The following is a 27,416-nucleotide window of genomic DNA, read 5'->3' as shown; positions in this document are numbered from 1 at the left end:
TTTGAAAAGGTAGGTTGGACAGGAGTACTGAATTCACCGAAACGAGTTTCAAAAATAAATACTAAAAGTTTCCTACAGAATAGCATAGGCCGTGTAACATAGGCTTCCTGATGCATTTGCGTTCCGTCCAATCCACTCACCCGATTCTGATCGAACGATGACGCTCATCCTCCGTCTCACAGAGTCGAAGTTCAATATTTCGAGCAATTCATACCTTGGGAAGATAAAGTGGTAAATCGGTTTATTATTGTCACAAGTACTAAGGTACAGTGGAAAGCCGAGAGTACAACACTGGGCTGAGCAAGCGTCTTGGAGGTGTGCCTGTGTTGATTGTCAGTGACAAAGAGATGTGGTCTCCTAATGAGGAAGTCAAGGATCCAGTTACAGAGGCCCAGGTCTCGAACCTTGTTGATTAGTATTAATGGCTTGGAAAGCTGAACTACTATAATCAATAAACAGCAGCCTTCCTATTATTCAGAGAGACTGAGGATTGTAGTATCCATGCTGTAGTAACAGTATCCAAAGCCGAGTGGAGAGCCAGTGAGATTGCGTCTTGTGGCAGTCAGCAAATTGAAGTGGTCCAGGTCTTCGCTTAGGCAGGAGATAACTTCAGCCACAACCAACCACTTCCAGATGATAATCACTGAGGCAGACGTGCCTATTATGGAACTGACAGTGAGATTTCGACAACGTCCTTGAACGCTCCAGCCAGAAGGTCAGCACCTGCCAGTTACACCACTGAGGCCTGATGTGTTGGAAGGGTTCACCCTCTTGAAGGATGTTCTGACATCCACCTCCAAGGCAGAGATCACAGGGATGCACAGATGAGTATTATTCTCCCTGTCAAAGTGTCCATCATAGGTGTTTAGCTCATCAGAAAATGAAGCATCGTGGCCTTATATAGAAGGTCGCTTCGCCAAGCACCTATGCTCCGTCTGCCAGAAAAAGCGGGATCTTCCAGTGGCCAACCATTTTAATTCCACTTCCCATTCCAACATGCCAGTCCATGGTCTCCTCTACTGTTGTGATAAGGCCACACTCAGATTGGAGCAACAACACATTATATTCCGTCTGGGCAGCCTCCAACCTGATGGCATTAACATCATTTCTCAAATTTCCAGTAATGAACCCCCCCCCACTCCTTTTTCACCATTCTCCATTCCTTTTTTCCTCTCTCACCTTATCTCTTTAGCTGGCCATCAACCTCCCTCTGGTGCTCCTCCCCCTTTTCTTCCTTCCATGGTCTCTCCTATCATATTGTCCCTTCTCCAGCCACATACCTCTTTCACCAATCAATTTCCCCTCTCGGTTTCACCTCTCACCTTGTGTTTCTTCCTCCCCTCCCCCCACCTTCTAACTCTGACTCATCATTTTCTTCACTTCAGTTCTGATGAAGGGTCTTGACCTGATATGTCAACTGTCCTCTTTTCCACAGATGCTGCCTGGCCTGCTGAGTTCCTCCAGCATTTTGTGTGTGCTTCTTGTTTGCCTGGTATGCTGGTAGGTTGTGCCTTATAGGAAAGTAATGGCATGCAAACCATGCCACAGTGGTTCTGCATCCAATTCTGTTTCTAACTTCGTAAGAATTACCTCCTCAATCTCACGATGGCCTTCTGCAGGTTGTACCTGAACTTCTTGTTTCACCGATCTTGAACATCACAATAGACTGCAAATGTGTTCATCCACAGCTTCTGGTTTGGGCACGTTTGGATGTTCTCAAAGGCACACACCCATCCACACAGGTTTTGAAGAAGTTGTTGACGGATAAGGCACATTCATTCATATCCGAAGATGAATCCCCAAATACGGATCAGTCCATCTATTCAAATAGTCCTGTAAGCGCTCCTCCAACATACAGTCAAGGTAAGCCTCCCTTGACCATATCTTTGGCATGCTCACAATGGATACTACAATCTTCAGTCTCTCCTAAATGGTGGCAGAAAGGAACTGCAACGTAATTGGATTTGCCAAAGTGTGAGCGTGGGATGGCATAGTACGCTTTTTTGATTGTGGTGTAACAGGGCCCAAATGTTGGCTCCTCAGGTAGTTTGTTGGTGGTAGTCTGTCTGAGGCTTCAAGCTGGTCTGGTTGAAGTCCCATGTAATAATCGGGAAGGCATTAGGTCGTGCTGTCTCATAACTGGTGATCGTGGTGCTCAGCTTGATGTCTGCCACTGGTGGAATGTACTCTGCAATCATTCATTCTGTGCACCACAATGAATCAGTCATGAAGCAAAGGCTGCTGCCCCTGCCTTTACCTATCCAGTTTATGCAGCGGCAGGTGAAGCCGTCGGGCTGGAGTGTTATGTCCAGAGTGCTGGGTGTGAGCCATGTCTCTGTGAAACAGAGTGCACAATAGTTTCTGATGTACTGCAAGCTTGCGCTGAGATCTTCAATTTTATTTTCCAGAGACTGTACCTTAACCAGGAGGATGGTAGGAAGGCAGTAGGGGAGGGGTGAGGGTCAGATTCAGACACATGCTTTAGTTTTGCCTGCAGCCCTCCCTGGCAGCTCCTGCAGCTGCACTGTTGAAAGAATCCTGACTGGTTGCATCATTGTCTTGTAAGCTGCAGAGAGTAGTGAATTCAGCTTGCCAGCCGTCCACTCAGCCTTGGACCAGCTGGACAACAGCAATACCTACATTAGGCTGCTATTTATCAACTACAGCTCAGCATTCAACACCATCACCCCTTCAGTACTAATCAAAAAACATTAAAACCTGCGCATCTGTACCTCCCTCTGCAACTAGGTTCTTGACTTCCTCATCGAGAGACCACAAATAATCGCAGGGGGAAAGATACGTTATCTATGCCCCTCAATCTAATAAACCTATCAGATCTCTCCTCCGCTTCTCCAGATAAAACAACAGGCAGTCAAACCAGGAGCTCCCTCAGCACCACCCAGCATCAGCCTGACAGTACCCAGGAACACTCCCTGAAGAACCTGGATGCGGTCACCCCTACACCAACTGGCAAAGGCCCAGGTGCTCCCTCAGTGCCATTTTAAATCAGCCTGAGAGCTCCCTGGGTGCTGACCTTAAACCGGCCCAGGAGCACCCTCGGTACTGTGGTGATATTGACCCGAAAACTCACTAGGTTCTGAAATTATCTCTTAAACATTTCTAAACTTGTAAAGTTTATACCTGTAGGCCTAAGCCTTTAAAATGTGCCCCCAATCTTGAGGCAAAGAATTAAAAACTGCAAAGTTGTAGCAGTTGCAGACTGTGACATATCTCCCCCTTCAGTTTCCGTAATTACAGAATTTGTTTTAAAATTGGTTTCCCTGTTTCAAGCTGCACATACTATACCTTTCAAGTATAGCTTCTGCATTCTCAATCTCCATAAAATTGTCTTTTAGCTGCAGAAATGTGTATCCATACCTGAAAATTTAAAACAAAATTAGTTACTTGACCCAAAGAAATATGACCATCACTGAGAAATATATAAAGATGTTCCATTACATGTATAGATAAGGAAATTTCAAATTCAAAATCAGACTTAAAGAATCCACAAGCTGATTATTACCGTGAAACTGGTGGATTGTTGTGAAAATGCACTCGATAATTTGACCCCCTTCAGGAAGCCGAATTTGCTCTCCACAGCTGATCCTGGCCTAAGTGTGACCAGTCCTCAAGATATGGAGTCATCCAGCACAGAGGTGAGCCATTCAGCCCTTCACATCCATGCTGACCCATCCACACTATAATCCCATTATGTCCTTCTCTTGTGTCCTTCTCTGCCCTGTCTATTTAAATGTCTGACTAAATGTATCTGATTCCACCACCTTTTCAGGCAGCATGTTCCACATATCAACCACTGTCTGCTTGAAGAAATATTCCTCAAATCCTCTTTAAATCTTCTTCCTTTTACTTCAAACATATGCTCTCTCTTTTTAGATACCCCTCCTACGGAAAAAGATTTCAGCTATCTAGCCTACCTGTGACTCTCATAATCTACCAGGTCACCACTCAGCCTCCTTCAGTTTAGGGAAAACAGCCCCAGGATATCTAATCTCTCCCAATATTGTAAATCCTCCAATCTAGGAGCAATATCCTGGTGATTCCATCTGCAGTATCCCCAGCACAATCACATCCTCCCTCCAGTGTGACAATCAGACTAGCACAAAGTATGGTGTTGCAGAACATATCTGATGGGCTGAATGGCCTAATTCTGCTCTTATTTCTTCTGGCTTTTGAAAAATTGCAACGCAGCATTCCAACTCTTACGTTCCATGCCGCAATCTACAAAGGCAAGTGTGCCAATTGTTGTCTTCGTCGCCCATGTTGCTACTTTCAGAGAGCTATGTTTTCGACCCTTTAGGTCTGTCTGTTCTTCAACATTCCTTAGTGTACTACATAGATCTTATCTCATGTAACTTCCCAAAACACATCCTGACTTACACTTGTCAGAATTGAATTCCATTGCTGAAGCTCCGCCCAATTTTCCAAATGAGCTGTCTCCCTCTGACAGCAGAGGACAATCCTTGCAATCCACAGCTTCAATTGTTGCCTCATTCACAACTTCCTAATCATACTGCTTTCTACATTGACATCCAAGTCAGTAAAATATACTGTATATCAACAAAAGGGCCCAGTACTGCTCCCCATGTCACTGTTCAAACTTCTGATCACAAGAACATCCTGTCACCAACCTCTGCCTCCTATCACCGTACCAATGTTGGAGTGAATTAGCCATTTCAACATGGATCCCATTAGCTAGTACTATCCCTCATGCAGGCCCTTTCCAAATGACTTACTGAAGCCTATATAGACGAAACCTACTGCCCTGCTTCATCAATCGACTTTGTTACCTTCTCAAAAACCTCACCAAATTACCGATTCAGCATTTCCTCTGCACAACGCCATGTTGATGACTGTCCCCCCCCCTTTCCAAATATTCATAAATCCTGTCCCACAGGACACAAGACATGAAAGAAAAGATTTAAAAGATAAACTTTGTCACACGTACATTGAAACTGAGTGTAACACGTCATCTGTGGCAATGACAAGACAGTCCGAATGTGTGCTGTGGGCAGCCCACAGGTGTTGTCATGCTTCAAGTGCCAACGTAGCATGTCCAGAACTTACTAACCCTAGCCTGTACATCCTTGGAATGCGGGGGGGGGGGGGGGGGGGGGGGATCCCACACAGTCACAGAGAGAACTGAATCAGAGGGAACTGAATCGGAATCAGAATCCCCGATTTTTAATCACCAGTAACCACTGTGCTACCTGTGCTGCGCTCTCCATTACCTGTGCTGTCAATTCAGAGCACTGGCGAAGAATATGTGACACATTTACCTTTGTAGACAGCGGCACAAAATTTAAGAGTTGGGACGTTGCAATTTTTCAGAATGCTGGATAGGCCATAAGACATTGGAGTAGAATTAAGCAATTCAATCCATCCAATCATATTTGATTTATCTTTTCCTCTCTTAACCCCATTCTCCCGCCTTCTCCCCATAACCTTTGACATCCTGCCTAATCCAAAACTCATCGATCTCTGCTCTAGGTGTACCCAGTGATCTGGCCTCCAAAGTCAAAGACTTAGCCTACCCTGTTAATACCACTGAATCTTGGGTCTCATTTCTCATTCTTCCAAATCCCAGTGAATATTGTCCAATCTTACTTTAACTTTGATAGACAACCCCTCAGCCCAGGAACAAGTTTACATTGCATCAACACCTGAACAAACATGTTAGACTTTTCTCTATAAGGTGTTTGGAATACAAAAGTCAGGAAGTTTAGATGAATTGCAAGGAGCATTGGAAAGATTTAATTTTGGTTATTATGTGTAAATTTGGTCTCTGCACTTGAAAAAGATACTTGCCTTGATGTTAGTGAAGTGTGGAATTACTGGATTGATGCCTGGAATGAATGTCTGTATGATAAAGTGAATGCTGGTCTGTAATCACTGGTGTTTAGAAAAGTAATAGATAAACTCAGAGACAAACAAGATTCAGTGAGGGGGACAGGCAAGATGGGAAATTGTTTATTGTATCATCTTGATTAAGATCAATAGATTTTGTGGGAATTAAGGAAATCATACAAATTACAGATCAAATCGGAAACCACTTTCTCAATGAACATCAGGGCAGGTGCAAGGAGCCACATGTCCTCTTCCTGCTTTAATTTACTAAGCTCAGGAAGCAACAAAGCAGTTTAATAAAATGATTAAAATATAAGGGACAGTTAACTCATTTGGCTATAGTAATGAATGTAAGCACAAATGAGGGTATGCAGGACGTTTTACAAGGAAGGGTGAAGGGTTAATTATAAGGAGAGGCAATTGGCAAGACTGGGATGGATTCCTTTTGAAAGGAGACCGATGAAAGGTTATTCTGTATAAAGTCGGGGAACCTAAATGAAGAGAACTGCAAGGGCATTAGGGGTTAATGGGTTCCTGTGGTGTTGTTAATTGCCACGGGCAATATCATTTAAAATGAAATAATCAATCAAGCAAGTTAAAGCTTAAATACCGTAGACAAGAATTCAACAGATCCCCCTCCCAGTTACCTTTCCCTTCACCTGACCAGATTGTACTTCTTCCTCTCCCTTATCACCTTATTCTGCCTTCTTCCCCCTTCCGCTCCAGTTCTAATGCTATACTTAAGTGTGCTGACACTGACCAAATCAAAGGTGGTGACGAATCAGCATACAGGAAGGAGATTGAAAATCTGGCTGGATGGGGTCACAGCAATAATCTCTCACTCAATGTCAGGAAGACCAAGATGATGATTATTGACTTCAGGAGGAAGAAACCAGAGGTCCATGAGCCAGTCCTCAGCCAAGGACCAGAGATGGAGAGTGTCAGCAACTGTAAATTCCTCAGTGTTATCATTTCAGAGCATCAGTCCTGGGTGCTGTTACAAATAAACCACAGCAGTGTCTCTACTTCTTTAGAAGTTTGCAAAGATTTGGCATGTCATCTAAAAGATTGACTAACTTCTTTCCATATGTAATGGAGAGTAATATTGACTGATTGCACCATGGCCTGCAATGGAAACACCAAAGCACTTGAATGGAAAAGCCTTCAAATAGTAGTAGATACTGCCCAGCCAACCCCTGAGCTCATCTACATGGAGCACTGTTGCAGGAAAGCAGTATCCATCATAAAGGACCCCACCACCTGAACCATACAGCTGCCATCAGGAAGGTGGAACAGGAGCCTCAGGACCCACACCACCAGGTTCAGGAACAGCTATTACCCCTCAACTATCAGGCTCCTGAACCAGAGGGGATAACTTCACTCACCTCATCAATGAACTGTTCTCACAACCTATGAACTCACTTTCAAGAACTCTTCATCTCACGTTATAATATTTATTGCTTATGTATTTGTTATTATTTTATTTCATTTTGTATTTGCAGGTTGACGTCTTTTGCACATTAGTTGTTTAATGGTTCATCAATTTTATTGGGTTTTTTTGTATTTACTATGAATGTCCACAAGAATATGAATCACAGGGTTGAATATGGTGACATATATGTACTTTAATACATTTACTTTGAACTTTGAGCTTTGATGAAGGCTCTCAGCCAGTAACATAGACTGTTTATTCCTTTCCATAGTTGCTGCCTGCCTTGTTCAGTTCCTACAGAAACTTGAGTGTGTTACTCCAGACTTCCTGCAATCTCTTGTGTTTAGAAAGGAGACTGGAGCATGCACAGTATACATAAATGATTGGGATGAAAGTGTAGGAGTGCTGATTAGTAAGTTTGTAGATAGCAGAGTTTTAGATAGTGAGGAGGGTTGTCAAAGAGGTTCAGTCAGAACAAGTGTGAGATGATGCACTTAGGCGGTCAAACTCGAAGAGAAAGAATACAGAACCTTTGATGTTGGTGTGCAAGTCTTTATCTCCCTGAACGTAGCAATGCAAGTAGATAGGGTGATAAGGGTGGGTTAGTGCACATCTGTATTTACTAGCTGGGGTGTTGAGTATAAAGCCAGCATGGTTTCCTGAAAGGAAGATCCTGCCTGACAAACCTACCACAGACCTTTGAGGAAATTACAAGCAGGGTAGACAAAGGAGATGCAGTAGATTTGGTGTACTTGGATTTTCAGAAGGCCTTTTGACAAGGTGCCGCATATGAGGCTGCTCACCATGGAATTACAGGGAAGCTACTAGTGTGGGTGGAGCAATAGCTGGTCAGCAGAAAACAGAGAGTGGGAATAAAGGGATCCTATTCTGGCTGGCTTCCGGTTACCAGGAGAGTTCCACGGGGGTCGGTGGTGTGACCGTTACTTTTTATGATGTACGTCAAAGACCTGGACTACGTTATTAAGGGATTTGTGGCTAAATCTGTGGAATTTGTTGCCACAAGCAGCTGAGGAGGCCAAGTCATTGGGTATATTTAAGGCAAAGATAGCTGGGTTCTCGATTAGCCAGGGCATCAAAGGGTATGGGGTGAAAGCAGGGGAGTGGGGATGAGTGGAAGAATTGGATCAGCCCATGATTGAATGGAGGAGCAGACTCGATGGGCTGAATGGCCTACTTCACTCCTATATCTTATGGTTTTACGGTTATGGTCTTATAAACATTGGGAAGTCATGTTTCAGCTGCATAAAACTTTGGTTGGAATACATTTGAAATATTGTGGCCAGTTTTTGTTCCACTTTACAGGACAGATGTGGAGGCTTTGTAAAGGGTGCAGGAGAGGTTCACCAGAACGTTGCCTGGATTGGAGTGTACTTGCTATAAGGGGAGTTTTCTATGAAACAGCAGAGACTGAAGTGTATAGAATTATGAGAGGCATAGACAGGGCAGGCAGTCAGAGACAGTTTTTCAGGACAGATTGGTCATACACTTTAAGGTGAGAGGGGGAAGTTTTAAGAGATCTATGTGACATGGTTTTTTTTCATCTAGACAAAATGTTAGGCGCCAGGGAGGTAGTGGAAACAGACATAATAGCAATTTTTAAGGGATACTTAGATGCATAAATTTAAGGATTTAGCCAATGTACAGTTTATGTTAATATCAATGTTGGTACAGGCATTGTAAGGCAAAGGTCCTATTGTCTATGGTTTAGAACTATAAGGACATGATGGTCAAAAGGTAGAGATAGCATGGAGTGAAGGAAAAGAGTGAGCAGGAGGAAGAAAGGAAAAGGAGAAGGGAAAGACGGGGAGGAGAGAAAGAGAGAAACGTAGAAAAAGAGGAAAACAGCTGAAAAGAGAATGGGGAAAAGGTGTAAATTGAGAATGTGGGTGGGGAGAGGTGAGGGAAGGGAGGAGAAGGGGATAGGAGATGAGGAAAGAGGTGGGAGATAGAAGTAAGGAGGAATGGGCAGAAAAAAACAAAAGGAGAGTTAAAGAGAGGCAGTGAGAGATGCAGATCTGAGTCAGAATAAATGAGCAAGAGAGGAAGTGAAAGATAACAGAGGGGAGGGGATAGGAAGGAAGGTGTGAAAGAGGAATAAAAACAATGCAGACAGTAAATGTGAGAAAACATGAGGGATATTCAAAGCAGGAGAATAGAAAAGCAAGAAAGATTGATGATATAGAGGACAGTGAGGAAAACTGACTAAGGTTACTGCAATACTAGATCAACTGGGAAATTGGGCCAGGAAATCACAAATGGAATTTAACCCAGAGAAGTATGAAGTGATGCAATTTATAAAACAGGTTGGGATGTATGAATGTGAATGACAGGACCTGGAAAATGTTGTGGAACAGATGTGTGGGATACAAGCACACACTTCCCTGTAACTGGCAACACAGAGAGACAAGAGTGAAGATGATGTATGACATTCTTGCAGTCATCAGACAAAGCATTAAGAACAAGATTTGGGACTAACAGAACAGATGTACAAGACATGGGTGAGATACTTGAAGTGTTATGTTCAGTTCTGGCAGACTGATGATAGGAATGACATGAATAAGCTAGTAAAAGTGCAGAAAAGATTCACAAGGATGTTGCCAAGACGGAAAGGTGTGAGTTATAAGGAGAGACTGGAGAGGCAGGGATAAAGGTGGTTTATAAAATCATGAAGAGCACGAATTAGATGGATCGTCACAGCTTTTTCCCTAATGTAGAGGCACCTTGGATGAGTTGGGCCGCAGGGGCCTGGTTCCCTGTTTTATGATTCTATCAATTTATGATCAGGTTTAAATGAAAATATATTTGAGGACCACGATAACAGTCCAGTGGTATGGAATGTGGGCAACTAATAATTAACAACAATTAATATTTCTTGGTCCCTTCAACAAGTAAGACAACATGCTGCTCCAAAGAGCACTATATGAGGTCACTCTTACCCTCAGCCATTAGGCTCGACAATGAGTCAGCCGGGGTTAATGATGACCCCCCCCCGTTATACTGTTTAAAAATTTATTCTTCTTACATCTCTTCTAACATTTGCATACCTGCGAATGCTGCTGTGACACTAATCTCCTTTGGGATCAATAAAGTATCTAAGTACATGTGGCAGATCAATGCTTGGAGATGTACCGTGTTAGCATCTGATTTTGCAGAGATACATTTTGGGAATGCAGGAGACATGGTTAAGGGTGGCCTAGGTGTTGGCTATAAATTTCTAATAAGCAGCAGCAGAAGAGGGGCAACTCACCATCATCAAATACTTTATCCCACCGAAGGAACTTGGGTTGGCAAGGTGCATACAGCTCTCAATGTTTGCACCTATAATGCCCATCAGGTTTTGGCTAAATTTGACTTGAAAAAAATGTGAACCTTTTTTCACAAACATTTGGGTTTCCCCTCATACTAAGCAGTTTCAGAATTGGCACAAACAAGCAAAGCACATGATTAGATCTTGATTCTATTAATTAAATATCTCAGAAGTGGAAGATAAACTGGTAATTTGTGGAGCAGTGGTCTGTGAGATGGGGCAGTTCTCTGGAAAGCACTGAGCTGTGAATAACAAGTTTTGGAAATGGCAGATGTCAGTGCTTCATTTTCAGCAAAGGTTAAAAGTGTCATTTGTTCCAATTATTTGAACTTACTTTGTGGATTCTGAATACAGTATGTGTATAGTAAGTTCAATCATATAATAAATGGAAACTGCAGGACTAATTCACAAAGGTTTCCTTACGAAGAGCTCGGATATTCAAAACTGAATGTTCCGCACAATTTCAGTGTGTGTTCTGCATCAGTGACAAGGAAAAATTGCGCATTCTCATCTTTTACACAATCCCCCACCACCCTCCTTCCCATGCTGTTTATAACTGTGTTCAGTACCTCTTCACACCTTCCACCAGAGCAATCTCATCTGGTGAGGAGGAAATATAAACCGAGGATCTCCGACATTCCTGGCGCTGCTTTGGACAATCAGTTTGGTCTTCCTTCTTCACCTGGACCGTGTGGCAAAGACAAAGTGCACGGAAAAACAGCTCCTCTCTTCCCTGGAAGTAAAACAACCACATTAATGACGGCCAACTAAGTAGTGATTGGACATGACCCCATTTGCCCTGTACCCTACTTTGTCCCAGAGATTGGGCACTTATTTATCCTTATAATGTATCTGTGTAGTATGAAACTATAAAGGCTCTTTCCTTAGCAACAGAGCTTGAACTGGAAGGTGATGGTATCAATAGGCCGATGATATGTAAAAGAATGATTCAGTTCACTATTTCTTCTAATATCTCATCAGGATAAGTAATAGGAAGTGCCTACTTCCCACACAGATAACAGCCCCATTGGATGGCAAACTATTCAGTGAACACACCACGACATTTGGAGAGACTCACCGAGTAGGCTGTTCAGGAGCAAGCTCCCAGCCCGGCTACCCTGTGACAATATTCTTATTCAACCAGTTCCCAGGAAATAGCCGCTGCTGTCAAGCTCAGCATTCGTTAGGCGTCCGCTGCTAGTGATGGGCCACTTTCAACCTTTGCAGTTTTTCTGGTGACGGTGCCCCAGTGCTGCTGGACAGGGAGTGTCTGGATGTGGAGCACGACCACGCGTTAAAGAGCTGGGAATCCTCCAGTAGGCCCAATCTAAGTGCTGGGTATCGAGAGGATGACAGAGTATAGAATGTCCTGATTAAGAGGACTTGTTCTTCAGATCATGATCCTTGACGACATGGGCAGCATCTTGGATCTACCCCGCCTGCCGTTCCACACTACATTACACTTTGCCTGTATACGCTGCTCCTTTACGCTCTCTATAAGCACAAGACATTCTGGAAGAGGCTGGAAATCCAGAGACCACACAAAATGCTGGAGGAACTCGGCAGGTCAGGCAGCATCTACGGAGGGGAATAAACAATTAACATCCCTGGACAAGTCTCTTCATCGGGGTTGGAAAGGAAGAAAGAAGATGCCAGAATAAGAAGGTGGGAGGAGGGAAAAGAGTACAAGCTGGGAGGTGATAGGTGGTAAAGGTAAAGGACTGAAGAAAGAGGGATCCGATGGGAGAGGAGAGCAGACCATGGCTGAAAGGGGAGGAGGAGGTACACCAGAGGGAGGTGATGGTGATCCATTCTGACATCTGGAGACAAGGCAGTTCCCCAGTGGTGATCTCTCTACATGAAAGTGCTCCCCCTCGTGCATCAGATAACCAGGAGTCATCCTCCCTGTCTATAAACCCTTCAAAATCCCTCTGTCATGTCACTGTTCAGTCCTCTCCACTCCAAGTAAACCAAACCCAGCCTCTCTCGTCGCTCCTCATGGCTGAAATGCAGACAACATCCTGGCGCATTCTCCAGTGAATCACGTCCTTCCTAGTGTGTGGCAATGTCAGATGCTGCAACATTTGAAGGGACTGTAAAGTGACAGACCCTCAAAGGTCACAGATTTCCCAACACGTACGAGTCGAGTCTGACACTGAGCCTGGCTCTGTGGCTCAGGAGGGAAGAGGGGAGAAGAGGTGAACTGTAGTGACAGGCGAACAGCAAGGAGGTTCTGTGGATGAGAACTTTACTCCTGGATGCCAGGGAGACGTTAGGCATATCTCAGATCTCAGAATAAATTTAAAGGTCAGTGAGCCTAACATTAGTAGTGGGAAAGTTATTGGAAGGTATTCTAAGGGACTGGATATAGGAACATTGGGATAGACAAGGACTGATTAGAGATAGTCAACATGGCTTTTATGTATGATAGATCATGTCTAACCAATCTTAAGAGTTTTTTGAGGAAGTTACCAGGAAATTTGATGAAGTCAAGGGAGTGGATATTGTCCATTTGGACTTTAGCAATTTCTTTGGTCAAGAAGGTTCAGTCGCTTGGTATTCATTGAGGTATGACATTGGATTAGACATTGGCTTTGTGGGAGAAGCCAGAGAGTGGTGGTAGAGGGTTACCTCTCTGGCTGCAGGACTGCGACTAGCGTGTGCTGCAGGGATCAGTGCTGGGTCTGTTGTGGTGCTAACTGGATGACAATATGGTAAAATGGATCCGCAAATTTGTTGATGACATCAAGATTAGGGGTGTAGTGGACAGCGTGGTAGGCTATCAAAGCTTGCAGCAGGATCCGGACCTGCTGGGAAAATAGGCTGAAAAATCGTAAATGGAATTGAATGCAGACCAGTGTGAGGCGTTGCACTTTGGGAGGACCAGCCGGTGGGGGGGCCTTACACAGTGAGCCAGTGGTACAGCACCAAGGAGTCCACAGAGGGATCTGGGAATACAGATCCATAATTCCTCGAAAGTGGCATTTTAGGGTCAGTAAAGAAAGCTTTTGGCACACAGCCTTCACCAATCAATGTATTGAGTGCAGGAGTTAGATGATATGTTGTAATTGTATAAGGCGTTAATGAAGCCTAACTTGGAATATTGTCACCTACTGACAGAAAGATGTAAATAAGACTGAAAGAGTGTAGAGAAAATTTACAAGTATTTTGCCCAGACCTGAGGACTTAAGTTATATGGAAAGGTTGAAGATGTTAGGACTTTACTCTCTAGAACATAGAGGAGTGAAGGGATACAAAATTATGGGGGTGGCGGGGAGGAGAGTATATGAAATAAGTGCAAGCAGGCTTTTTCCCCTAAGGTCAGGTGCGACCTCAACCAGAGGTCATAGGTTAAAGGGGGAAAAAATTAAGTGCTTAAGGGGAACTTCACTCCGAGTGTAGTGAGAGTGTGGAGCGAGCTGCCAGCTGAAGTGATGGGTGTGGGTTTGATTTCAACAATTAAGAGAAATATGGATAAGTACATGAATGGGAGTGAAATGGTCCAGGTGCAGGTCAATCAGAAAAGGCAGATTAATGGCTCATAATGGACAAGATGGGCCAAAGGGCCTGATTCTGTGCTGTAGTGTTCTATGACTCCAAGAATCAGGACTTGGGTTGATTTATTTTTTTATTCTTTATTTAGCAATACCACACTGAACAGGCCCTTCCAGACCAAAGAGCCACATCACCCAGCAACTCACCTATTTAACCCTAGCACAATCAAAGGACTACTTACAATGACCAATTAATCTACTAACTGGTATGTCTTCGGACTGTGGGAGGAAACCCACATGGTCACGAGGAGAACATACAGCCGGTGCCAGAATTGAACTCTGAACTCCAATACCCCAAGCTGTAGCAGCGTCACGTTAACCATTTTGCTACCGTGGGGCCCATTGTAAATGTTGACACGTATAGTGGTCATTGAGGTATCAGTAAGAATTTGGAGCTATAAAGGGTATCAAAAGGTACAAAGTATTTTTCCGTGGAGTGGTTAATATCTGCAATGTGCTCCTAGAGTACAAGGTGCAATCAGATACTATTACTTTATTGTCACCAAACAATTGATACAACCTTCACAGTGATATTTGGTTCTGCACTTCGCGCTCCCTGGAGTACAAATTGAGAGTAAATATAATAAAAATTTAACTTACAAATCATAAATAGGAAAGGGTAAGTAAGGTAGTACAAGAAAAACCGAGAGACAGGTCCGGATATTTGGAAGGTACGGCCCAGATCCGGGACAGGATCCGTTCAGCAGTCTTAGCACAGTTGGAAAGAAGCTGTTCCCAAATCTGGCCATACGCGTCTTCAAGCTGATAAGGGACACAGTTTGAAGTGGACAGCCAGATACTTTTTCCCAGGGCAGAAATGGCTAACACAAGGGGGCAACATTTTAAGGTGATTGAAGTATGGGGGGGGGGGGGTTATCAGTGGTAATAAATAAAAACGCAGAGTGATGGACAAATTGATCTTAGAGGAGATTAAAAGGTTGGCGGAACATTGCGAGCTGCAGCACTTGTACTGCGCTGTAATGTTCGAACACCAAAGATGCAGGCCAACAGGATTAGTGTACATGTAGGCTCATTGGATCTTATGAACCAAAGGGATTACTCTTGTGTACACAACTCTGACTTTTGTACAAGTAATTTAATAGTTCAAAGTTGATTTTTTAAAACATTGTTACACAGGCAGCATAATAATTAGTGAATCAATGGTAGATTTCAGGAGCAATCGATCATAAACTGACTGATGGAATAAGCAGACACATTAATGTTGATAAGTGCTATTGTCCCCCTAAGGACATATAGCAGGTTTATTTAAGATGTCCTAATTTGAGCAATATTCGCAGTGCATTCTGTACTCCTGTTTTGGACTGAGTTCCTGACAAACACCAAGTTTCTAGGGCCCATTGCACAGGTCACTGCTTCCTCTGGGCCAACTGGATTGCTGTACTGCCCCCTTGTGGAATACTCTGCACTCAGCAGAAACTCTAATGATTTTGAGGGGACAAAATTTCAGTCAGTCAAAGAGTGACACAGCACAGAAGCAGGACCCTCAGGCCATATCATCTATGCCCACTGAAGTTAGTCCCACTTGCCTGCTTTTGGCCCATATGCCAAAATGCTTCCTCTCCATATGCCTGTTCAAGTGTCTTTTAAATATTGCTATTGTACCCACCTCAACTACTTCCCCTGCCAGCACATTTCATGTAGACACTACTCTCTGCATGAAGATACTGCCCCTCACCTTAAACCAACACCCTCTTGTTTTTGATTCCCATTCCTGGTTATCATCGTTATCTGTGACCTTCATGATCTTACCTTCCTCTACAAGGTTACCCATTAGTGGAATCACAGGCAAGCAGGAAAGGATGCAACAATGGATCTATGAGAAGGTTGCTGAAACTCAAGGTTCAGAGTTGTAGGGACAGATTTGGAAGTCACAGATTAACTGGGCCAAAGAGTCTGTTTCTGAGATGTGACTAGTGTCATCCAGCTACACATAAAACCACAGAACACTACAACATAGAAAACAGGCCATTCAGCCCTTCTGGTCTGTGCTGAAACTTTATTCCACTAATCCCATTGACCTGCATACAGTCCATAACCCTCCAGACCTCTCCACAAATTAATCAGACACTTTTCATAAATGCATGCTGATTTGAGCAAATCCCACTATTAAATGTTTTGTTCTTTGTTTGCTTATCATAGATTGCAGCATTTTCCTTGTGACCAATTACACTAAGTAGAGATTACGGATAGTTTTTCATAAAATACATCTGTATTGCTTTTTCCCTGTAAATGCCCGCAAGAAAATAAATCATATATGATAACCTATGCACACTTGGGTGATAATAAGTTTACTTTGAACTTTTAACTAAAAGCATGGCTGAGGTGAGCAAGGTCCTTTCGAAATCACCAAGGCCACCCATGTCTTGAGTCACTGGAGATGGGTGCAAATTTTAATGAGATTTCTCTTTAATATTTACTGAGGAGAAAATCATGGTCACTCGAGAGATAAGGGAACCAAGTGGAGATGTTTTTGAGGACATTGAGGATGGGCACTCATCCTTCGAGTCTGCTCCTCCATTCCATCATGGTTGATCCCGGGTCCCACTCAACCCCATACACCAGCCTTCTCGCCATATCCTTTGATTCCCTGACCAATCAGGAAAATATCAACTTCCGCCTGAAATACATGCACGGACTTGGCCTCCACCGCAGTCTGTGGCAGAGCATTCCACAGACTCACTACTCTCCGGCTAAAAAGAAATCCTCCTCATCTCTGTTCTAAAAGGTCACCCCTCAATTTTGAGACTGTGCCCTCTAGTTCTAGATACCCCCAACATAAGAAACATCCTCTCCACATCCACCCTATCTAGTCCTTTCAACATTCGGTAGGTTTCAATGAGATCCCCCCACATTCCCCTGAATTCCAGTCAACAATCCAGGCCCAAAGTTGATAAAAGCTCCTCATGTTTTAAACCCTCCTTTCCTGGAATTATTGAGAATCCTCTGGTTTCTCTCCAATGAGACCTCATCCTTTCTCAGATATGGGGCTTGTGTTTTTATAAAGACTCAGCATTATCTCCTTGGTTTTATATTCTATGTTAAGTTGTTTTAGGAACAACTTTTTCCCTGCAGGCATCAGATTTCTGAATGGTCTTTAAATTCCATTTCACTACCTTCCTCTCTTTTTGTACTATTTATTTTTATATTTCTTATCCTAACTTTCAGTAAATGTTTTATACCTTACACTGTTGCTGCTGCAAAACAATAGATTTCTAACAGAGGAGGCATCTGCAGCCTTACAGCACATCAAGATGGATGTGGTCCTGGATGTCCAGGACCTGACCAAGTGCATCACTAGAATTTGTGGAAGGCAAGAGAAATTGCAGAGGCCGTTGCAGAGAGATTTGCTTGGGTGACAAGACATCGAGTCAGCTCCACAATTTGATCTTGGCTAATTTATTTTCCCTCTCAACTCCACTCTCCTGCCTTCTCCCCGTAACGTTTGACAGCCTTATAAATCAAGAACCTATCAATCTCCATTTTAAATATTCCCAATGACTTGGGCTCCACAACCAACTGTGCCGAAGAATTCCAGATTCACTACCCTTTGGCAAGAGGTATCAGAGCCACCACTAGTGAAGAATTCAAAGACTGGGAGGGGGCTAATGTTGCTCTATTATTTGGAGGGGAGGGAAGAGAGAGAGCAAAGACAAGCTGGAACTACATGGGTCAATAGTGTGAAACTAACGGAGAGAATGCTGAGGGACAGGACTGCATTTGCATAGAAAATTAAAATAATAATTTAAATTTTCAGCAAGTCTTTGGGTGCATCACAGGTCGTTGGCCAACAAGGTTAGAGCACATGGAATCAGGAGCATCATACTGACAGAGATTGAGAAATGGTTACCAGAGTAAAAATAATTGGATCCTTTTCAGGTTAGCAGTGTTTAATCAGTGGGATACCACAGGGATTGGTGTTTGGCAGTTAGGAAATTACAATATACAGTCAGCCCTCCTTATCCGTGGGAGATTGGTTCCGGGAACCCCCCCACCGCAGATACCAAAATTCGTGAATGCTCTGTGCGGTGGTCTTTAGGACCCAGCAGAACCCCGGACTTTATTTAACATGTCTCCATGCAGTGGACATTAGGACCCGGCGGCAGAGCTCTGAATCCGCAGTGTTTCTGTTCACGAAAATAATCACGATCGCGATCGAAGATAAGGTGGAAGTAATAAAGCGATCGGAAAGAGGTGAAACACCATCGGTCATTGGAAAAGCGTTAGGCTACAGTCGGTCAACGATCAGAGCAATTTTAATGGAGAATGTGAAAGGCCCTGCCCAGATGAAAGCTACATTACCAAGCAATGCAGTGGTTCAGTTATTGAAATACATATGTTTCTTAAGTGTTTTAAATGCATAGAAAGGTAAAATTGTACTATATACTAAGAAATAATACCGGATGTACCTGTTCCGACTTCAAATCCGACTTAAAGACGGACTCGGAAATGGAACTCATTCATAACCCGAGGACTGCCTGTACTTTTAAGTCATTTCTAGATTACTTATAGTACCTAATACAATGTAAATGCTATGTAAATAGTTGTTATACTGTATTGTTTAGGGAATAATGACAACAGAAAATAGTCTGTACATGCTCAAGCAACGAGTGCTGCAGAGAGAACATCCGGGTTTTCCCGATCTGCGGTTGGTTGAATTCACGCATACGGATAAGCAGGGCTGATTGTATGTTGAGCTATATAGCTGATGGAACTTGCTATCATACCTCCCATTTTCACAACCTGATTGTCATACATAACTCAGTGCAGACCCAAGCCCCAATCTCGCAATCCGCCACCATCATGAGATTCTTTTTACAAAGACAACCCTATAAGTCATCCTCTGCCACAAGATGCTGGAGGAACTCAACAAGCCACACAGCCGATGCGTGGGGCTACTGCACCGTTGATGTTTCAGACAGACACTCTTCATCCAGACTGGAAAGGAAGGGGGCAGAAACCAGAACAAGAATGTGGAGGTGGGGAAGCAACTCAAGCTGGCAGGTGACAGGTGAAACCAGATGGGATTGGTGGGCGGGTGGGAAATGAAGAAAGAGGGATGAGAAGTGGAGAGGATGAGTAGTTTCAAGTTCCTAGGTGTCGAGAGGAACTAACTAACCTGATCCCAACATATCAAAGTAGTTATAACGAAGGCAAGACAGTGACTATATTTCATTTGGAGTTTGAAGGGATTTGATTTGTCAACAAATACACTCAAAACCCTCTGCAGATGTACCGTGGAGAGCATTCTGACAGGCTGCATCACTGTCTGGTATGGAGGGGCTACTGCACAGGACTGAAAGAAGCTGCAGAGGGTTGTAAATCTAGTCAGCTCCATCTTGGGTACTAGCCTACAAAGTGCCCAGGACATCTTCAAGGAGCGGTGTCTCAGAAAGGCACCCAGGACATGCCTTTTTCTCACTGTTACCATCAGCCTGAAGCCCGAAGGCACACACTCAGCGATTCAGGAACAGCTTCTTCCCCTCTGCTATCTGAATCCTGAATAGACAATGAGCCCGTGAACGCTACCTCACTTTTAAATAATACCTCTTTTGCATGATTTTTAATTTATTCAATGTACATATAATGTAATTGATTTACTTATTTATTTCTTCAATATTATTATTCTCTTCTGTATCATGTATTGCATCAAACTGCTGCTGCTAAATTAACAAATTTCACAACACATGCCGGTAATAATGAACCTGATTCTGAAGTTCAGTAGTTTTGGAAACGTGAGGTTGGGGGGGTGGAGGAAGATTAATAGAAAATGTGGGAGGGGTGATATTAATGTTAATGCCATCAGGTTGGAGGCTACCCAGATGGAATACGAGGGAATGCTCTTGCACCCCAAATATGGCTTCATCAAGGCAGTAAAGACGGTCGTGGTCTGGCAGAATGTGAACAAGAAATAAAATTAAAATGATTGTCCACTGAAATGCTCCCTTTTGTGACAGGCAGAACAAAGGTGCTCGACAAGGCAGTACCCAAACTACATCCGGTCTCACTAACGTAGAGGAGCATTTGTTTGGGCTTCTGCCTGCTTTCATTCCAAACTTGATTTAGGGTATTGGCCATTTCCCTCCAGAGATGCTGCCTGAGCTGCTGGGTTCCTCCATTTTGTGTGTGTTGCTTCAGATCTCCAGCATCTGCAGGACCTCACGTCTCCAGATGCTGAGGGGAAGCCTAACACAGGGCGAGTACCCCTTTTCCCCAAATGTTTGCAAGTGTTTCCTTCTTTTAAATATACAACGAGAAAGCTTGGGATCATTAGGATTTCTGACTGACTGCAGTACCTGTAAGCAGACTGTCATCACAGATATGAAATAATTCAGCCATGTAGACTTTTCCCATCAGTGACGATCTTGCCATTTTCAATTAATTACTCTGCTGCTTTGGGATTAGTAGATGCTTTATGAACACAAATTTAATGTCATCCCTTTTCTTAAACTTCTGCAACCCGTCTGTTGAGTATTCACAATTACCCTTAATTTTCAGTTTATCATGATAGATCTTTGCTTTCTTCATCATCAACATACCATTAGGTGGCCCATACTCACTCCAACAGTGACACATCTACTTTCAATACACGATGAAGATCTTCATTTTTCACCTTATGCACTGTTTTGCTATTTTTCATTAATTTCTGGCCATTACGTTTGTGAGGTCACTTGTCTGAATTGCATGGGACGCAGAGACCTGGGACTTTTCCGCCGCCTCGTGGAACGTGCCATCTGTAACACCATGCCAGCGCTCAAAAGCAATTGATTTCAGAAGTTTTTGGATTTTGGAATTTCAGATTGGGGTACTCGAGCTTGAGTAGCTTATAGAATTGTGAGAAGCATAGATAGGGTAGGAAACAGAATGTCAATCAGTCAATCTTTTTCCCTCAGAGTAAAACTATCAAATAGTAAAGCACACACACACACACACACACACACACACACACACACACACACACACACACACACACACACACACACAGTGTTTGACAGGTATTTATAGTCACACCCATGCAGGGGACGAAGAGGTATGGACCTTATACAGACAAATGGGACAAGTTTAATATGGCATCTTTGTAGGCACAGACATCACAAGCAAAAGGACTTCTTTCTGTACTGTTGTGGGTTTGAAATCTGGATCAGTGCTTCAGGGGTATAAGAAAGGCAGACACTCGCCGCATTTAATTAATATTTTAGGTAAGCAATTGAAACCACAGCAGGGGACTGAAAGTAGGAGAGTGGAGATGGGCACCTGATGGTTGGCAATACACAGTGGGCTTTACAGCTTATTTCCATGCTGTTTGACTTCTCCATGAAAGAATAAAAACGGGTAGGTAAATCTCCAGGATTTGATCAGGTACACCCACAAACACTGAGAAACTCGAGAAGAAATGTGTGTCTTTGTTGGTGGCAGGTGAGCTGGCTGCAGAATGCAGAGTGGCTAATGTTGTGCATTTATTCAAAGAGTACCCTGAGAACCGTGAATCAGTCAGCCCAATAGAGAGGATTCTGAGTGATGAGGGAAACAAGTATTTGGAAGGAAGGATAGCCTCTCCAGCAGAGGACATCTTCAAAACAACACGCTGCCATTAAAAAGTGGCATCCATCATTAAGAAGGCACCACCCCCCCCCCCCCCCAACAATCACCCAGGACATGCACTCTTCTCATTGCTACCACCAAGGAGATCATACAGGAGCCTGAAGAGACACACTCAGCGTCTCAGGAACAGCTTTTCCCCTCCGCTATCAAATTTCTGAATGGACAATTAATCCATGAACAGTACCGCACTCAGTTTCTTTCTTCCATGCTTTCTGCACTACTTATTTATTTTGTTATACACATGTGCCTTATAAAAGCATTCAGCTCCCAGTCCTTGTTAACATAAATGAGTATTACAACCAGGGATTTTGATCAACTTAACAAGGAATTCTTGTGAATCACATGCTCCGTTTTTTACAGCAGAGCCCAAAAAGCAAGGAAAATTGTAAAGTATGAAGAAGTAAAAATTCAAAAACTGAGACGTCAGCAGTTCAAAAGCAGTCATTCCCTTTGCTCAGTATTTAGTTGAACCACTTCCCGCAGCTACTGCAGCCAGAAGTCATTTTGGATAAGTCTCTATTAGCTTCACCCATTTCTCCTTGCAAAACAGATCAAGCTGTGCCAGGTTAGTTACTACAAGTGCGACTCACTGCTTTATTGGTGGACAGCAGGGGAGCTGTGTGGCTTTGTATGAAGATCAAGGCCTCAAGCCGCGGCGTTGCCTGTTTGAGCGGAACGGAACAGGCAGCCTAATGGCGGAACACAAACCCAGGATCAGCTCCACTACTTGCGTTGAGCAAGATTGAAATCACGGAAGATGAGAGCAGGAGACGAGTGGGTGTTCAGCACCGTCTGCTGCATTTGAGAGCAGGAGTCTTGCATCTGGGGCAAAGTTTGATCGGTGTGGTTTGTGGATTGGACTTGCTCTTAAGCAGATTCTGTAGTTCCTGTTGTGTGTGTCTGGTTACTCTTTTATTGCTATCTTGCACAATTTTAATGGGGGTACTTTAACGTGGACGGGCTCTGTAGTAAACAAGCCACACAGTGCTAAATTGAACTGAGCATTCATTCTAAGACCATTCCAAGGACTCAGCAGCTTAATGTTTAATATGTTGTGTGCCATTCACCAGTATTTTGCCGTCTGTGTGACTTGTTCTTTTCTCTGTGTTGCGTGTTTAATATTTTTTTCGAATGAGTTCCATGGTGTTTGTTCCGTGGCTGTCTGTACGAGGACGAATCTCAGGGTTGTATACTGCATACGTACTGTGATAATAAATGTCAATCTCTGAATTTTACAGGAGAAGGGGCAGAGTTGGTGCACTCCACCGGAGATGCTGTGGTGCAGCCTCTAAGCTGGCGTTGGTGCTGCTCCCCAGCAGATGGCAAGCCGTACTGTGTTCCACTGCAGACTGCACCCCATTCACAAACTCGGGTCTGTGACTTAGTTTACTGTCATCTTGTATGTGTGCTTGCTGTCTTATACGTGTTTCATGTGCCCAGTGCTGTGTGTGGCTGTTGGTACTGTGCATCTTGGCCCTGAATAACAGTTTCATTTGCCCACTTTCAGGGGTATTCATGTATGGTTGAATAATGAAACTTGAACTTAGTTGGGGAGCAGTGGTGGACAGCGATCTTGAGGTCTTGCTAGAGATGTTCAATCTGGTTAAGGTCAGGGCTGATTGGGCCACTCAAGGACATCAATCTTCTTCAATGGAAGCCACTTCATGGATGCCTGGCAGAGCCCTTTGGCTTGTTGTTCTCTTGAAAGATGAACTTCCTCCCCAGTTTAAGCTTTCTGGCAGAGGTTGGCAGGTTTGTATCCCAGATCTCTCTGTTTAGCAATGTTCATCTTCCCATCAATCCTGACCAGATTTCCAGACCCTGGTGTTCAAAATCTTCCCATCTCACAACACTTTACAGTAGGGACGGTGTTACCTGCCTGACTTGCAATATTTTGATTTATGCTACGTCTACAACTTAGTGTCAAGGTCAAACAGTTGCACTTTATCCAAGCACAAGATTTTTTCCACATCTTTACAGCATCTTCTAAGTGATGCTTTGTAAAGTCTTTACAGGCAAGGATACACTATTTTTTTAATCCAAGGCTTTTTCCTTGCCAGTCTTCCATAAATACCTTTTTGTGCAAGGCCTTAGAGATTGCGGACCCATGGACTTCATCTCCAGTTGCAGCCACTGACTTCTGCAGCTCACTCAGAGTGACTGTTGGTGTCACAGTCACCCCCTCTTACAAATGCATTCTTCTCTGATGACAAAGTTTAGAGGAGCAGCCTGACATGTATAATATGCTTGTCGTTTCATATTTTTTCCACTTGTTCATGATGGACTGCACTGAGCTCCGAGGCATGCTCAGTATCTTTGACATCCTGCACCCTTCCCCAGATTCATGCTTCTCAGATCATTTCCTGGCTTATCCTGAATGCTCCGTTGTCTTGATTTTTATTTAGTCTGTTGAAAATCTACCATACTGATGGATCTTCGAGAGAGGGGGTATTTATTCAGATGATCATGAAGTTTTCTATATCAACAAATTGGGTGAGTTGATAAGGTAATATTGAGTATTCCACATGAAGGAAGTTAGCATTGTAGTTACAAAGGGAATTAATACTTTTTAAGCCTCAATGTTGGCTTTTAATTTTTAGTAAATTGTTGACAGGTTTTGGATTTTTTTTTAATTTGACCTAATGCACAATGTTTTGTGGATTAGCTCAAAACCCCACTTCAATATTTTGAATTCAGAAAATAAGACAGTATAATGTGAAAATAGTTGTGAGGATGAATACTTTTTCAAGGCATTGCATATTTGATTAAAATTCTATGAATTTGAATATGTATTGCAACGTACTGTTGCCACAAAACAACAAATTTCACTCCATATGCCAGTGATATTAACCACATTGTAATTCTGAATACTGCTCTATGTGGTAAGAGCTAGAGGTATTCCCAAAGGAAAATTGCCAAGGTAGAACAGAGATAGAAACATGAACCCATGTATCTCAAAGGAAATGGAATGCCCCAAGTGGAGGAGACCAACGGCTACATATTCATTAGCATCACAAAATTGAAGGATAATAGGCTAGAAACTGAAGATAAAGAACCAAAAGTAACATTTTGCTTTTGTTTTCCTGCAGTTCAAAGATATTCCAGAGAAATTGCAATTCAGTAGCTCAGCGTTTTGCTTGGGTCACTTTCTTACCTGATCCACGAATGCAACGGGTGCATCAATAAAATCAATTGCTGCGTCGCTGTAGAAGCTCTGGCCATTGGACAGAGACTGGTTCACGTGCACGTGGCCATCAATACAGCACTCGATAAACTCCATGTTATTCTCTGTCAAGGTTCCCGTTTTATCTGTGAAAACATATTCAACCTGTAATAGAAACAAAAGAAAATGTCAGGAATAGAAAATGTCATGAAGAGAGACATTATCAAGCCACTAGTTTAACACAGCACTGTACAAGATCTAGTAACATGGACAATTTTTGCTTGATCCATTTCCAAATTCCAATACTCAGGACAGGTTTTATTGTAACTCCAAGTTTAATCTCACTAAGGAAAAGGTGTCTAAGTGTCACACAAAGGCCATGTCAGAGGAGATTCTGAGAGATGGGTATTCTGATTGAAAACCCAGAACTACTCAGTCTCTCGAATGATCTACAGGTCATCCAGCTTGAGCTCCCGAGGAGTGCCATTCCTCAGAAGTATAGTCATCAGGGACACTAAAGGAGTCACCGACTTCTCAAGAGGAACACATCACGGCACTGACTGCCATGTCCGCTGCTCTGTCCAATATGAATAGAAACAATCTTACCAGAACCTCACCCTTAACATCCTCTTACTTCCCCCACTTCATGCAAAAGCATCAGCCCCGATACTGGCCCAATCACAACAGCCATTTTTTTTTAAATTGGCTATAGCCAATTAACAACCATTAGCAAGTGTAGCTCTTTTAGGTTGCTATTCACTGAATCTACACAAAAAGTCCTGGTACGAGGAAATCTACAGATGCTGGAAATTCAAGCAACACACACAAGATGCTGGTGGAACACAGCAGGCCAGGCAGCATCTATAAGGAGAAGGACTGTCGATGTTTCGGGCCGAGACCCTTCGTCAGGACTAACTGAAAGGAAAGATAGTAAGAGATCTGAAAGTAGTGGGGGGAGGGGGAGATGCGAAATGATAGGAGAAGACCAGAGGGGGTGGGATGAAGCTAAGAGCTGGAAAGGTGATTGGCGAAAGTGATACAGAGCTGGAGAAGGGAAAGGATCATGGGACGGGAGGCCTAGGGAGAAAGAAAGGAGGAGGGGGAGCACCAGAGGGAGATGGAGAACAGGCAGAGTGATGGGCAGAGAGAGAACAAAAAGGGGAGGGGGGAAATAAATAAATCAGGAATGGGGTAAGAAGGGGAGGAGGGGCATTAACGGAAGTTGGAGAAGTCAATGTTTATGCCATCAGGTTGGAGGCTACCCAGACAGTATACAAGGTGTTATTCCTCCAACCAGAGTGTGGTTTCATCTGTCCTGAGACTCTTTTCTAAAACCTCATTCCAAATCCCAGCTCCTGCTTGCTGAAATACTTGTCAATCCTTCCAAAACATGAATAACTCAGGAATACTCAGACCCCAGTCTGTCATCTCGCAGCTGTTGGAACTTAATCATGACAGATGCAATGTCTTGCCTTTTTCGATGTGAACTAGAGATCAGACACATTCACAAAATGGAGGGGTACAAAGAATCCCAGAATTCCAGGTTCCCTAAATGTGACAATAATAGGACAATGACAATGATATAGCACAATTACCTTCTGCTCTAGCCTACGAAGGCAAGAGTGAGATGCTATATTGCAACTTTAGACCACATTTGGAGTACTTCAATTTGGAGTGAAGGACTACGAGAGGTGACTTAAGAGCTGTAGACAGTAACAGGCATAGGCAGAGTGGACAGCCAGCAACCTAATCCAAAAGGGAACAATGGCCAACAAGCTAACAGTGCCTAATACTAGAAGGCATAATTTTAATGTGATTAAAGGAAAGTATGGCAGGAGGATTTTCATTGCGTAGTACAGAGAGTGGCAAGTGCATGGAACACACTGCCTGGGGGTGGGGGGAGGGTTGGACAGCATAGGCAGATGCATTAGTGACACTTGAGACTCTTATACAACCATATTGGTGCAAGAGAAGTGGACGGCTATATTGGAGGGAAGCCTTAAATTGATCTTGATGGCTAAAAGGTCAGCACACTGTGGGCCAAGGACCCGTGCTTTGCTCTACCGTTCTATGTTCTGTTGTACATGGTTCCAGCTGCCATATTATAGAAAGGATCTGATTGCCCCAGAGAGTTCAGAACAGCTTCACTAAAGGTGTTGCTTGGATTTTCAGAGGTAGTAGAACAAGATGCAATTACTACTTTTAACCAGCTTTTATACACACTTAAATAGGCAAGGCTTAGATGTGGTGGGCCAGAAGGATCTATTTCAAAAAAAAATGAATGACCATATTTTAACGGATTTTAAATCAGAGCCATTTCTCTCATCAACTCATTTGTGTTATGAATATTTTGTGCATTCAGATGAAGAACCTGCCTGAAACTTCGATATTTAGCCAATTTCCCCCTTAATCCCCATCTGTCACTGCACTGTCAACACAATCCATTCCTCATTC

The 27,416-nt window shown here is 43.3% G+C and overlaps 1 protein-coding gene across 2 annotated transcripts in view; it reads right to left on the bottom strand.

The window, feature by feature from the left end:
- Positions 1 to 27,416, bottom strand: part of atp11a (ATPase phospholipid transporting 11A) — a 140,973-nt gene that overhangs the window by 52,916 nt on the left and 60,641 nt on the right. For both annotated transcript variants that reach the window (XM_059970596.1, XM_059970595.1), the window contains 4 exons: positions 24,954 to 25,127; positions 11,195 to 11,358; positions 3,307 to 3,378; positions 141 to 214 (listed from right to left, as the gene is read on the bottom strand). In XM_059970596.1, coding sequence (XP_059826579.1) covers positions 141 to 214; positions 3,307 to 3,378; positions 11,195 to 11,358; positions 24,954 to 25,127 — 484 coding nt within the window. The remainder of the gene's footprint in view (positions 1 to 140; positions 215 to 3,306; positions 3,379 to 11,194; positions 11,359 to 24,953; positions 25,128 to 27,416) is intronic.

Source organism: Hypanus sabinus, chromosome 5 (assembly GCF_030144855.1).
Source record: "Hypanus sabinus isolate sHypSab1 chromosome 5, sHypSab1.hap1, whole genome shotgun sequence".
NCBI lineage: Eukaryota > Metazoa > Chordata > Chondrichthyes > Myliobatiformes > Dasyatidae > Hypanus > Hypanus sabinus.
Note: the sequence above shows the minus strand (reverse complement) of the source record. Positions and strands in the feature narration are given on the sequence as shown.